At 40.3% G+C, this 14,165-nt stretch overlaps 1 protein-coding gene across 5 annotated transcripts in view; it reads left to right on the plus strand.

Moving 5' to 3' along the window:
* Positions 1-14,165, plus strand: part of HIPK3 (homeodomain interacting protein kinase 3) — a 100,062-nt gene that overhangs the window by 38,480 nt on the left and 47,417 nt on the right. For 4 of the 5 annotated variants that reach the window (XM_054171603.1, XM_054171601.1, XM_054171600.1 and 1 more), the window contains one exon: positions 10,144-11,239. In XM_054171603.1, coding sequence (XP_054027578.1) covers positions 10,146-11,239 — 1,094 coding nt within the window. In that variant the 5' untranslated portion in view covers positions 10,144-10,145. Of the gene's footprint in view, positions 1-9,937; positions 9,965-10,143; positions 11,240-14,165 lie in introns of those variants that run through there. The other variant, XM_054171604.1, reaches the window with a different exon arrangement.

The raw sequence follows: 14,165 nt of genomic DNA on the forward strand, positions 1-14,165 counted from the left end.
TTGTCTTTACAAAGTAACTTACATTTTCGTATGTATGTGTGAAAACACAATGAAAACATCCACTTGTTTTTCCACAGTCTCTGTTGTTTACTGCTTTGTTTTGGTCCTCTGCCAGTGTTTACAGAAAATGGTGTGTTAACCTTTACCTTATTCCACTAGGTTGAGTAAAATGTACTCATTTTTTTCTCTCTTCCGTATGGTGCAGGTTTTGTCTGTATTTGTACACAATTGGTGGAACTTGCACAATTTCCAGAAGACTTTTTATTTGTTTCTTGTAATGTATCTTTGCTTTTTTTACTCTAAAGCTGTTAAAGTGCATCATTGCCTTGTAACCTCTTCCTTCCTCTGTTTTCCTAGAAACTGTGGTCAGCTGCTACTTCCTATCCTTTTCCTTTCAGCAGTTCTGTGTTTTCTTCTTTTTTTATTCCCCATTTTTAAAATTCCAGCATTGCTTTCTTGTCTACACTCAGTTCTAGTTCAGAAGCTTTTTCCACAGTTTGTTTTTGAAGATTTAAACTATTTATAGGGGTAGAAGAGGTCCTCACAAGGTCTGTATTTTTCAGCACTTGAAATTATTTAATACGGAGGATTTTGGTGTTTGGGATCTTGTGAAGCCCTTTGGAAGGACAGACTTTGTTCTTAAGAGAAGAAAAAAGCTCTTTGTCTCTTCTTTCCTTATCTATTAATATCAACTTACTTTGTGTTTCAAGACATTAATCGGTATTAAGCCTAAAAGGAATTGATTGCTTTCATGAGATTCTAGAGGCTTTTTTTCATACTTTTCTGTATGGCTTTTGAAATGATGCTGTGAACTAATTTCTTCTTTTGACTGTGTCCTCTGCCAGAGGACATCATGGGAGTTATTCTCCAGAAATGTTTTGGGAGTAATTTGTGTTAAGTGCTCTTTGAGACTAAATGTGTTTTTTAAAACTCAGCTGAAGAGATGTCCAAACGTTGTTTTAAAGACCAAAATGCATGAATGTTAAAAGTTTATTTGTGCTACAAGTGGAAAGATTATTAACTATAGAAAGGAACGCAACAGAGGAAAGACTGATGCGCATTTATCCGTGTTATGCTCCAGCTAGTGGGCTGATGTGCTGTATGTAGTCTTGCCCTTCTTTTTCATACCTTTCTGTATGGTTAAATTAATAAGGTCCTCGTTGTAGGAGAAGGAGAAATTTCTTGTGCTGAAAGCTTTGGGAAACATTGTGATACAGGCTATTAAAGTTACTGATTCCTTAGGAGGCAAAAAGCTGAGCCTTCTGTGAAGAGAATATGCATTTCTAATGCACTGATTTTTGCCTGTAGCAAATACTGCTTCCTCCACGTCTTCAGAAATCTGAATCAAATGTTAAACACCTATTTTGCTCTCTGTTCTTTCTTTATTGTTCTAATTTATGCAGCTATTTTTAGCTGTCTTCACAATGTTGCTCAAAATGAAAGAAAACGACTTGTTTTATAAAAGCAAAATATTTAACACAGTCTTAAATAAGGAATTTGTATTCTGAAAAAAAATTACACTAGAACTCTGGAGAGTTTTAATTGTGTATATATAAAAAGCCCCTTTCAAACACGCTCATTGGGTGGATGTATATATGTGTTTGTGTGTGTATGCCTCAGTCAGTTTATGTCTGAAAGTTGTTACTGAGTGTAGCTGAAGTGACTGACCTGCACACTGTAGAGGAAAAAGATATACCAAGAGAAGTGTTCTGGTTTAGATTTAATTGTTTTACAGTTAAATCAGCTTTAGAAGAAGAAAAAGGCTAAGGTTCTTATTTACTGTAATTTTTTTCTTTGCAGAATGCACTGAATATGACCTAGGCCTGCTATTGTGGCAACTCAGTAACTGCTTGATAACCAAATTCTTGTTGGTACAACTGGAAGAGTGATTACGATTTTCCATGTATTTGGGGAAAGTTTTAACTCAGTTGTTACTTATTGCTGGGTAATTCCATGTAGGGAACAGTTTTATGTGCTTTCTGAATTGTGTTCTCTTGGTACAGTAGACTCTGATTTGCAAATTTTTGCATCACATGTCAGACTTGATGAGCTCGACAGGTTATTTGTGTGTGTGCTGCTGCAAATGTAATGTGCAAGGCGTGCGAGGAGAGCAGTAATTTTGCATTGCTGTACTGCACGCTGCTTTTTCAGCTTTTCCAGCTGAAAATCTTCTCTGATAAGAGGGGAGGTTAATTTTTGAATGAGCCTCCTCCACCTCAAGTAGTTTAGAGGGCTTGATGAAGAATCAACTTTATGTAAGTAGGGACCCTTTCATGGGCATGCAGATGTTCTGGCATGCCAGCCACTCTGAAGCTGAAGTAGGAATGAGAAAAATAGCCATCTAGATTTATGTTATGATAGGAGCTGTATTTGGTATTGTCTAGAGCTATTCTAAAATGAATCTTCAAAATACATTTCTTAGCCATATTGGTCTGCTTCGAATTCTAACAAAAGCCCAGCAGACTAAAAATGCAAAATTAAGCAGTGAAATAGAAATATGCTGGCTGTAAATAAGAAGGGAAGATGGCATACATTCTTTTTTCAGATAGATTGTTTGCTTTTAACAACAACAACAAAAGATGGGGGCATTTGAACAGGTGTTTCCCAAAAGGCAGTTTGAGCTAAACTCCTCTACGAAATTTAATTTGTACTTTAGGAAAGGTGACAAAATCTTTTGGAAATACAGCAGTGGGAGAAGCATGGCTGTTATGTCCTGCCTCTGTACTCCCGTTGATCACTCTTACTGCACTGAAGAGCAACAAACAGTCACAGTGGTTTGAACACCTCTGGCATTGCTGTACTGTCATGCAGTACCCGAAGGTGTGGGCTCTTCTAAACACCACAGTTCGGGACGTTCATTTTAGTGTGCCTACTGTTTTCAGGTTCAAAAAGAATTAGGCTTTTAAAAGAAGAGATTAGACTGGCTGGTTGAAATGCACCATTTGTGTTGATGGTGGCACATTCTAACTAGGAGAGCATGCAGTCATTTGGGGCTGGTAGCCCATACTGTGCTGCTTGTGCTTTCTTTTCAGTTGCGTAACAGCTTCTTGCCCAGCAGGGAAAAAAAGCAAAAAGCTTGAAGTATTCTATTTGACTTTTTAACTATGATTGCAGTCATATTGGCATCACAAGATTTAGTGTTTGATATTTGTGGAAAAGATGAATATAGTGATTGTATTCTTCAGCGCTGCTACTGGCTCAGATGACAGCGTTGAGTCAGAGGAGTTTGCTGTGATATTTTATGTAAAATACGTTAGTGTTCGGTGTATGGCGTCAGCGCGGTTTCCAAGGATTGAGATAATGGTGCAATTGAGACTAGTTCCTATCACACAAACTTATGTTTGCAATTTCTGATATTGCTGCAACACTGGTAGTGGCCAATTAAAAAAATTCTCAAATGTTGCAGAGATCTAAAATGTGCCCTGCAACGTTTTTCCTCAGGTGAAGAGTAACTGTGTTTTACGTCTGCAAAACAGGATTGGTTTTATTATCTACTTCTCACCAAGGCATTCTCCAAGCTTGGAACCAGTCTCTGTCCTCCCAGTCTCAACCTTTGCTACTGATCTGTGCAGGGCTAAGGTTTCATGTCAGGCAAAGGCTGCCCTCAGCTCAGCTTAGTTTTCTTGTGTGTATGATGAGCCAAAATTCCAAAGCTCTGAAATATCTTGCATGTTTTAATCAAAAATCATAATCATTGCTCTTGTCATTAAACTTCTGGGTCTCCAGTTGGTGCTCCTAGAACTGAGTGTTGGCTTCTTTGCTCAGAGCTGCTTCTACAAAGGTGCCTCTGCATCTCGTTGTTGTGTGTGCCCGTTGCAGTTCTTGTCCAGAATTGCCTCTGTGGTTATGCAAGGAAGCAGTTTGTATGGCAGATGTTACTTAAAATACCACCGTCCTTTCTCCTTTGCTCTGCTCCCTCCATGGGTCAGAGATCTGTTTGCTGAACTGTTTTTGAGATGTCCAGCAGTTGAGATTCTGTGGGCTTGTATCTCTTAACTCTTTGTACTTTCTGTAGATAACTTTTCTCCTTTATAAACTGCAAGAAGCCTCAATTGCCAGTGCTTTGTTATGAATCATACAGCTGGAGTAAGGGAATTCCTCAGGGTGAACAGTTCACATCAGTACAGCTTGTTCAGCTACATATCCAAAATAAACAATAACATGGAGGTGCTGCTACCACCAGCAATAAGGTTTCTTCTAGGAGGAAAGAGGTGGCAACTAATTCAGCTTTGTATTTGCTAAACCACCTGAAAAGTTGGGTGGCAGCTAGTATAAAAAGATGATTTCCCCCCCACCAAATCTGGGAAAAATGAAAGTGTTTTTACATTATTTTTTTTTTTCAGAGGGATTCATAAGTAAAACACTCCATAAGTGCTACTGGTCAAATTGTGCATTTGCTGGAGGTCACCACGCCTTCAGAAAGCCTCCCTTGTGCCCAGTTGCAGTGGAAGAAGGGTGCAGTGTGTTGGAACTGGTTCTCACTGCTGGAGGCTGGAAAGAAGTTGGAAAACAAGTTTTTGTGAGTTAAATTGTAATTATAGTATTAAGTGGTTGCTACTGACTGGGCTTCCCCTGCCCAGGATTTTGCCACAACAGCAGCAACATAGTGATTGCACTTCTTGGGGCAGTGTTGTTTAGGGGCTATTTGTTTTTCTGAAGAATCAAGGCTGTAGTGTAGCTATTTCTCTTCACCTCTGCTGCAGTGGTCTTACTAACTAGTTAGTCTGCTGCACCCCCTGCCTTACTCTGTCATGAGGAAATGCCAGTGTATAGTTAATTATTAATGGTGGTCAGGCCTGGAACAGACCTTGTTACGGTCTACCACATCAGTCATGTTCGGGAATTTTCCAGGAGGACTGCTTGAGAAGGCTGGAGATATATCTTTAAGAATCTAGTAAAGAGCATTGTTACAGTGAGGTGAACATTAGCAAGATGTTACCCAGAGGTGCTTCATTTCACTGAACAACATCTGTGTGGCTCTCTGATTTCTGGAGACTGAAGCTTCACTGGGGAGAGCAAGCTGTGAAGTGCCTCTGGTTTATCATCATTACTTTCTGAGAATGTATTTAAGTTAATGAACAATGGATGTACTGATTTAGACTGTGGTTTTAACAGTATTAATGTGTGCATTTTGATCAGAGGTACATAATTTAACATTAGTAAGTCAAGTGCAGACTTCCCAGTTGTCTCTCCTTCCAACATGGGGCCAAGAAGGCTCATTTCCTTCAAAGGGAGCTTGTCTAGAGGTGGTAGTAGTTGGTGGTTGTCTTGAAACAGGCTTTCATTCCTGTTATCCCTTGCAGTATTCACAAGCAGCACCTGGTGCGTGAGGTGGGTTGCAGCAACCTTGGTAGCAGGGCAGAGCAAGCCGGAGAACTCCGGAGCACGCTCCTGGCCCCGCCTGAGTGATCGCTGCCCTGGAGTGAAGTTAAGGTGGTCCTTTTGCACTTGGGGGAAAAAAGCAGGCTTTTAAAATGTGTGAAGGAGTGGACAGAGTTTACTGAGACTCAAACTGAAAACTGAGTAAAGCTGGAGGCTACCCATGGTGCATCACCTGGGTGTTGTGCTTTTCAGTTTCTTCTTATGGCTTTGTTTACTGTGCTTTGGTTTGTATCTTGGAGTGGTCTTGTAGTGCACACATTTAGGATTTATTTTAAATGAATTTTAACTGGAAGATGTGTGCCAGATGCTCCCGAATGTTCACTCTTAATACTCCCTCAAAATGAGCACAGAATGAGGTTTTTCTTCAGAGCTGGCTGCTTTGCTCTACACATCCCTTCCTTTATGTGCTGCTGGACTTGTTAATGTAGATATAGTCTGACAAGCTTCAGTTTGTACAGGGAAGCAGGAGTAGTCTTGATAAGAAGTGTGCAGAAAGATGTATAAGCTCCATGAAGTAATTTGTAACAAGGTGGAGAAAAGAAAGATCCAGTCTGTGGTAGGGGAAAATGTGCTGTATGTTATTTCCTTTTACCAGAACACCTCCTAATAAAACCTCTTTATTCTTTTCAGTGTAAGCTATCTGCAGGATTGTATTGTTACCTGAATCCCCCAAAATAGTAAAAAAACCACAAACCACACACACAATAAAAGGTCAAAAAACCCCAAACCCCAATCAAGCAAAAAACCCCACACCCAAACAAACAAAACACAAAACCAGCTGAAAACCCAAACCACCACTGTCTCTCAGCCACAAGATAACCCCAAACCAAAAAAAAAGTCTCTCCCATGCCGTGGCAGTGCTGTCAGATAGTGTACATGGTATTGTCCCTTTAACATTTGTTGTGCAGCTCTGCTGTCTGGGTGTGGAGCAGGGAAAATCAATTCTAATAATAAACTTATCTTCTCATAGCAAAGACGTCCAGCAGTTGGTCATACTGAGCAGTTAGGTGCTGTGTATTTCATTCCATGTTCCTTAATGTGTAGTAAAGAGTGTGTCTGAAATTCTGGCTGAGCACTGCCTATGAGTACATGGCAGAGGTCTGTAAGCAGTCTCAGGTGTAGGCTGTGGCAGGATTTTTATGGCACCTCTTTCAGAGGAAGAGTGTTTTAGTCACTGTTACACTGTAGTTTCTCCAGTTGAGATTGTCTTTTTTTTAAACATATACTTCCAGATGCAAACAGTGTAATGGAGCTAATGGAGAACTGTAGGAAAAGGTAAGAAATTAAATGCCCATAAAGAACTCTAAGACCATTGTTACTTTATGGGGTAAAATTGGTTCTTTTAGTTCAGTCTGTCATGATTGCATCAAAGGTTTTTCTTCCAAGGTATGTTACCTGTTTTATTTTGCATGTTTGTTTGTATTTGTTTTTTTTCTTGGACTTGCTGCAGATGTTCTTAAAATACTAAGCGCTTCCTATCTGAGAACAGAGCTGTTAGATTTCAGGGTCATGGGGTTAAGCCTGTAAGAAATACACAAACCCCAGAACATGACAGTCTAGTTTTTCTCAGCCAACTGAAATTAATATTAAAGAGAAATCTGGAACTATGTGCTTCCAGCCCTTCAGGACCTGTTTGAATAGCATGAGCTGTAGAAAACTTAGATTTGAATGCCAGCCAGCAAGCTCCAGTAAGAATCTGGTCCTCTAGCTGTATTAGAGGACAATGCTCCCTACCTGGTGGCTGTCCTTTCTTCAGAAAACCCCCTTAATTGCAATGTAGGGTTATCACTGCATTGTCATAGTAAACATCTTGGTCTCATTCTGTCAGCTTTGGTGATGTGCTTACTGGGGCAAATACCTTCTCCACAAGTTAAACCATGCAAGACATTTGCTTTTGGTTATAGCAGAGCCAGAGTGAATGGATCTGCTGGTTTACTGCAGCTTGGCAGGCTTCTTACCCATGGATCAGGTGTCCATGCTTCTTCCCCTTGGGCAGCACAGCTTTGGCTACTTGACTGGACCTGTTTTTGCCCAGGAGGCAAACAGCTTGTCCTGAGCTGTGCTGGTGGCACTGGAAGCTCCAATCTGGTTTGGATGTAGGCATGCTTTGGGGCAGTCAGTGAGGGTTGAATTTGGAGCTCTGAGTAATATGATCAGGGTAAGTAATTCATTTACATAGAATCAGTATAGCAGACAGCGTATGTCCCATAGTCAGTGATGTGTTTGTGCTGTGCACCAGGCACTTTGTAATGGGGTGTGTTACTTAGGAGAAGACTCAAGAACTTGGAGAATTTTTGCCTGTATTTTGAAGTTGAGAGTTAGTCTTAAGGCTTTCTTGTGGAGCAGGAGTCCAGTGGCAGTCCCATGTCATTTGGTGGTGAGAGAGCCTGACTGCCAGTTATCTCCAGCTTTATGTCATCTGTCTCTGGACAAACAGCTTTGGAAAGAAAAGGACTTTGAAGTTTTCTTCTACTGCTGAGGCAAGAACCATTATAGGATGCTAAACTGAGGTGATGGTATGATTATTTTAATCACTCTTATGAAGTTTAAATGCTGATTTCCCTAAATCAAATCACAGCTTCAGAATAATTATGCTGTGTGTTTGGTTAGTTTTCATTTGATCAGTTATTGCAATGTCTGCTTCAAGTTTTATGTGACTCATCTGCAATTTAAATATGTATTGCCAGAATCTTCATGCACTTGGTATGAAAAAGTGATTTAATTAAAGTATTACTGTATCAAATTCATCTCTGAAAGCTGGTTAGACTGGTATAAACTGTAACTTCCCTGAAACCTTGTAGTCATTTACCCTGGGGTCCATCCACTACCTTTTTCTTAATGTTTAGCATTGCATGACATGAAATTTTAAGGCTGGTGTGTGATGGGTCTATAAGGGGACATGGCAGGGTCAATGCAGAGATGAGAGCTGGAAGGCATAGCATCCAAGACAGGCAGGGTCCGTGCATTTTGAAGTGGAACTGAGAGTCCTCATCCTAGGTGTGGGCTGGGTACTGCTGCTGTTGTCCTGCTCCCTCAGATGCTTTCTGGAACACTGCACTTCATGCCTGGGAAAGGGAGGGATGTTGTGGAGCATGACCCCAAATGGTCTTGTGGCTCTGCTTTCCACAGTGCTAGTGTCTTGAGTCAGAGTGACTTCAGGGAGGCAGTGGGACTAATCCTGTGCCGTCATAGGGGCTGTGCAGAATGGGGCTGCTGTGCTTGGGGGCTTCCCAGGCTGGCAAGTTGCCTGCTCTTGTGTAAACCTGGTTTTGGTTACCAGTTTCAGAGGTGTGAGGTTCTGTCTGAGAGGCTCTAATAGCATAACCTTTCAAAACTTTTTGGCCTCAGTGAAGGTAGAGTCAATCAGGTTGAAATATTGGTCTCAGCCTTACTGGGAAGTCAAAAGTTAAAAATTATCCCTAACCTTTTATTGTTTCACTTCTCTCTTCGCAAGGAAGTAATTTTGTTGGCAGAAAAAATATACATGGAAAAATATAGAGAAATTATAGAAAATATATCTACAGGAAATTTCCCCCCCCCACACCACCTTGTTCAGCTGAAAATAAGTTTTCCATGAGAAGTTTCTCTTTGTAAATTCCCTACCTACAATTATCATCCCTGTTTTCAGAAATGTTCAGGGGAGTATTTTGGAGGTCTGTAAAATATGAGTCAATTCAACAGGTTACTTCAGAATGCAGGTTTTCTGTGGTCTGCCTTATGCAACTAGGATATTTGAAAAGATGAGGCTAATGTTAGGTTTCTGAATCTGAATTGGAGGAAAGAAAAAAAATAATTGGTGCCAAACTCCTGCAGTGGGACAGTATGTAACTTGGAGAAAGCACCTGCCTGTGGTCACTGGATTAGGTTACTGTACCAGTAACCAGCTGTGTCATTTACCCAGAAAGCTGCATTTATTTCTGTGAACATGTGCATGCTCCTAAGGTATTTTAGGCCTCATCACATGGCTCAACCGCTTTCACTTTCATCATGGTTAAATTATGAGCTTTGGCAGTCTCAGGCTGCGCCAGGGGAGGTTTAGGCTGGAGGTTAGGAAGAAATTCTACACAGAGAGAGTGATTGCCCATTGGAATAGGCTGCCCGCGGAGGTGGTGGAGTCACCATCATTGGAGGTGTTTAGAAGGAGACTTGATAGGGTGCTTGGTTGCATGGTTTAGTTGATAAGGTAGTATTAGATAATAGGTTGGATGTGATGATCTTGAAGGTCTCTTCCAACCTGGTTTATTCTATTCGCCTGTTTGTTCTTAGAAGCCCAACGGTGCTTACGATGAGTAGGTTGGATACTCGTCCAACGAGGTAGCCTTGGCTCACAATTCAGAGCTTGTAAGTTACTTTACACCATCACTGCTAAATATTTGACTTAGGTTACTGAACACCAGGATACTTTTGTACATAGAAATACTGAGAATTTTCAAATGAAAGCTGAATTTTTAATAGCACAAAGGTAGTTCCCTCACTTGAAAAATGATGAGTAATAGCCTGCTGCAGACTAGCTCAGTCCTGTCCTGTGTAACCAGCAAAAGCACTTAATGCTGTAGTCTTGTGTGCTGAAGTGTAAGCTCTGGTAAGGCACGAAGGCCTTGCTATTGGTCGTAAAACTAAATACCCAATGGCTTTATGCTGGTTCATTTGGAAAATCCGCCAGTGTCCTGATTCTTCTAGAATAGAAAGCTGCTGCAGAGCTCACAAATGGTGATGCAGGATTGATTCTCACTCACCTTTTCTTTTTCTCTCCTTCTGTAGGTATGGCCTCACAAGTCTTGGTTTATCCACCATATGTTTATCAAACCCAGTCAAGTGCCTTTTGTAGTGTGAAGAAACTCAAACTAGAACCAAGCAGTTGTGTGTACCACGAAAGAACCTACCCGCAAATCTATGTGAATGGTAAAAACTTTGGAATTTCTCCCCACAGGGTTAGTGCGTACTTTCAGACTAAAAACCCATTTGACAGACCTCGAGGACAGAACTTTTTGTTGCAGTCAAATGCTGTTGCTTTAAAAAATATTGCAGGTGCTACAAAAGCGTTAGCGGCGCGGGCGCAGCAAGCTCAGTTAGAGGCACCTCGGACTGGGGCGCAAGGCAGCCGATCAGATACTGTGGAAGGACCCCAGCGATGTGGATTGAAGCGTAAGAGTGAAGAGTTGGATAATCAAAACGGCACAATGCAGATTGTTGATGACCTGTCCATCCTGCCTGCAATGTTACAAACCAACGTAGGAAACCCAGTGACGGTTGTGACAACAGCTGCAACTTCAAAACAAAGTGGTACAAGCGGAGATGGCGATTACCAGTTAGTACAGCATGAAGTACTGTGCTCCGTGAAGAACACTTACGAGGTTCTTGATTTCCTTGGGCGAGGGACCTTTGGACAAGTAGTGAAATGCTGGAAAAGGGGGACAAATGAAATTGTGGCAATCAAAATCTTGAAGAATCATCCTTCGTATGCACGCCAAGGACAAATAGAAGTGAGCATATTAGCGAGACTGAGTACTGAAAATGCTGATGAATTTAACTTTGTGAGAGCCTACGAATGCTTTCAGCATCGCAACCATACTTGTCTGGTTTTTGAGATGTTGGAACAGAATTTGTATGACTTCCTGAAACAAAACAAATTCAGCCCTCTGCAACTGAAAGTAATACGGCCGATTCTGCAACAGGTGGCCACTGCACTGAAAAAACTGAAAAGTCTGGGTTTAATCCATGCTGACCTCAAACCAGAGAACATTATGTTGGTGGATCCTATTCGGCAGCCTTACCGGGTTAAAGTAATAGATTTTGGGTCTGCCAGCCATGTATCAAAGACTATTTGTTCAACTTATTTACAATCTCGGTATTACAGGTAAGTGTCTTTTACGTTGTAACACGTAAGGGAACAAATGTTACCATTTATTTAAGTTAATGACTTAATTACTCTTCCAGATAATTGGAGAATGTAAGAACCATCTAAGAACAAAGGCCATATTGAGATGAAGTGGTTGGGTGCTATTTTACTATGTTAATAGTTGTTTTGAATGCTTTTATAGCTTTTTTTTCTTTTCCCTAGAAGTATGTTTTACGTTGTACTCTGAAGTCATCACTTAATGTTGAAGCCTCTGATAAGGCTTTTTAAAGGCAAAATGGAAACAAAAAATAGCCTTCACTTGCTTGATTAGGATGCCTTTCCTGCCTTCCTAACTTGTTGTTTTGTGGGGTTTTTTGTTGTTTTTTTTTTCTTGTAAGCAGCTGGACAGTGTACTAGAAGTGCCATATTTTTATATCCTGATGCCAAAGATTATGTAAACGCCTCTGTTTTACTCCAGCACTTGTAAATATTTTGCCTAGTTCTTAGAAACTCAATTCTAATGGTGTGCCTTCAGCAGCAATGGACTTCAGTAAACTTCTGGAGTTAGTGTTAGGATACTTTAATGCTTAAAGTGATAACTGTGATTTTTAACGTGATTTTAGTACATGGTTGTATTCTGCATTGCCCTCAAAATGGAGTTGTATTTCTGATGTTGTTTTTTAATCCTTTCTTCATACGGATACCCAATATGTAAAAGCTAAGTAAAAGCTTTTAGTACTTAGCATTTGAGGTCCTTTGTTTTCTTCAGGGTGAACTTGCGAGGACTGAAGACCTTTTCCAGTTCTGCTTTGCAGCATTGGCAACAGTTTATCCTGAGTATTGCTTCTCTCAGTAACAAGCTAATACACTAGGAGAATGAGTCATTCAGAGAAAGTATTTAACTGTTTTGCAGCTATTCATGCTGGAAGTGAAAACTTGTGCAGTGCAGTTCTAGGCTTTATGAAATCAGTGATTGGAGGCCATGCCAAAAGAATCTGACTATTATTTGACTGCAGCTTGTAAACAAGAAGTACAGTGCTCTTAGGAAATATTCTTATTCATCACCTGCATTTCCCCATTACTTAATTACAAATTGCAGCTAATGTTTAAAGTTCGTCACCAGAAAACTAAATCAGGAAACCATATGGATTGATGCTTAGCCACATGATAAAAAAATGTGCAGGAGAAGAGAGGAGAAATTAAATAACTGGAGAGTTAATTCTGGTATTCTAGCTGTACACCACTCAAGATACTGTCTCTTCAGGCCTCTCGTGTTGTGCAGGTCCTGAAAAAGCAGCGTGAGTTTTGTGAGGTTCTAGACAAGTGCGAATGTTTTAACATCAGCTGTTCTGTACAGATTTGTAGTTCAGCAGATACCTAAGATGTGTGGTCTGAGAATACTTCCTGACACAGTTCACCTTTTTATTTATTCAACTAATTGCAGATTATTGTGGTTTATTGCCATTTCTCTCTTTTGCCTCCCCAAGAATTGACAGGGGGAGACCAGGCTGGGTGGTCGTCTTGTAATACTTTGCTCTAATCTAGCTAGTTTCAAATAGTGGGTTTTTTCCTATTAGACATAGTGTTTGTTGTGCTTATTCAGTTGCCTACGTACACATTTTAGCTGTGGATTCTACTTTGCATGTTGAACAGATCTGTGTGCTAGCAAGATCAATATGGAACTCCTTGGCACCTCATGTGCCATATCCAGATACTGGTATGGCACTGCATGTACTGAAATGTAAGAGGGAGTTGTTGTAGATGTACATGCAAACCACTTCTCTACCCCTCCCCTCCAAAATTAAACTCATGGGTGTATACGCTTGTCTTGGTTCAGTGATGTTGAATGATATTCACATGGACTATATATTAACATGTGCACCTAAAATTCCCTTGTTACTAATTTGTACTTAAGTACTTTGTAAATACTCTGGCTGTTTAGCAAAGGTCATATTCTTTATTTTGTGTAGATTAATAATCTTTCTATCAACCAGCATTTAAGGCAGCCTTTTTTTTTTTTGAAAGTAAAAAGGACAGCCAAAGGCAGGGGGCGGGGAAGGCCAGGACCTATTGAGTAGTTTTGGTGTTGCATTTAAGTGAAAAATTGGTTGACAAGTTTGAAACTGATTTAAAGAAAAAAAGATACTATACAGCACAATTATTTTCAGCAGAAAGTTCACTTTTGAAGAAGTTTTTAGCATGCTGGATTTCCTCGTGGATATGTGGCTGTCTGCTGTTTGAGTGATTCAGATTAACTTTGTGTAGCTTGGCGTGTAGTTTCTCAAAGTCTGTTTTTATTGCTTTGGAAGCACCTGACTAGTGTAAATATTATCAGGAAATAAAGATTTGATTCAAAAGGTCTCAAAATAGATGATGCCAGAGAGAACTGAAGAGAGAAATCTTAAAAAGGAATGAGAAGGGCCTCCAGAGACTATATTGTATTGAGATGGAATTTATTTTGCGAAAGATTGTGCCTCTTGTCAATCAGATAAGGAGCTACCTTATGAAATACAACTGTACTTAAATGTTTGAGGTTCTTTTGGTATTAAAAGAGGGTGGGAGTGATAGTGCAGGTTTGACCTGTTTGCCTGTGACAGGTTGAAACAAATCCTTTAAACAAAATCGGCAGCTGCTGTGTGTTTGTTGAGGTTATTCAGCAAGAAAACGTTCATTTAAATAGATTTTTATTTAAAGTTTGAAGCTCAATTAATCCAATTACCATTCAAATTGGCAATGGTGTTTTGAAAATGCTTGTTCCCTACGGCATCTCTTTATTAGCCTGAATCTGTCTGTATTCTTGTGTGCAGCCTTTGAAAATCCTTTCTCTGCTACTCTGTGTGTTTCTCTACACTCTGTGAGTGTATTGTTGAGATCTTTACCGGTAACTCCTACCTGTGGGCATCCTTCTGTGGTCAGAGTTGACAGAGCATGAGACTTTGCTTCC

This window comes from Dryobates pubescens, chromosome 22 (genome assembly GCF_014839835.1).
Source record: "Dryobates pubescens isolate bDryPub1 chromosome 22, bDryPub1.pri, whole genome shotgun sequence".
In the NCBI taxonomy this organism is placed as follows: domain Eukaryota; kingdom Metazoa; phylum Chordata; class Aves; order Piciformes; family Picidae; genus Dryobates; species Dryobates pubescens.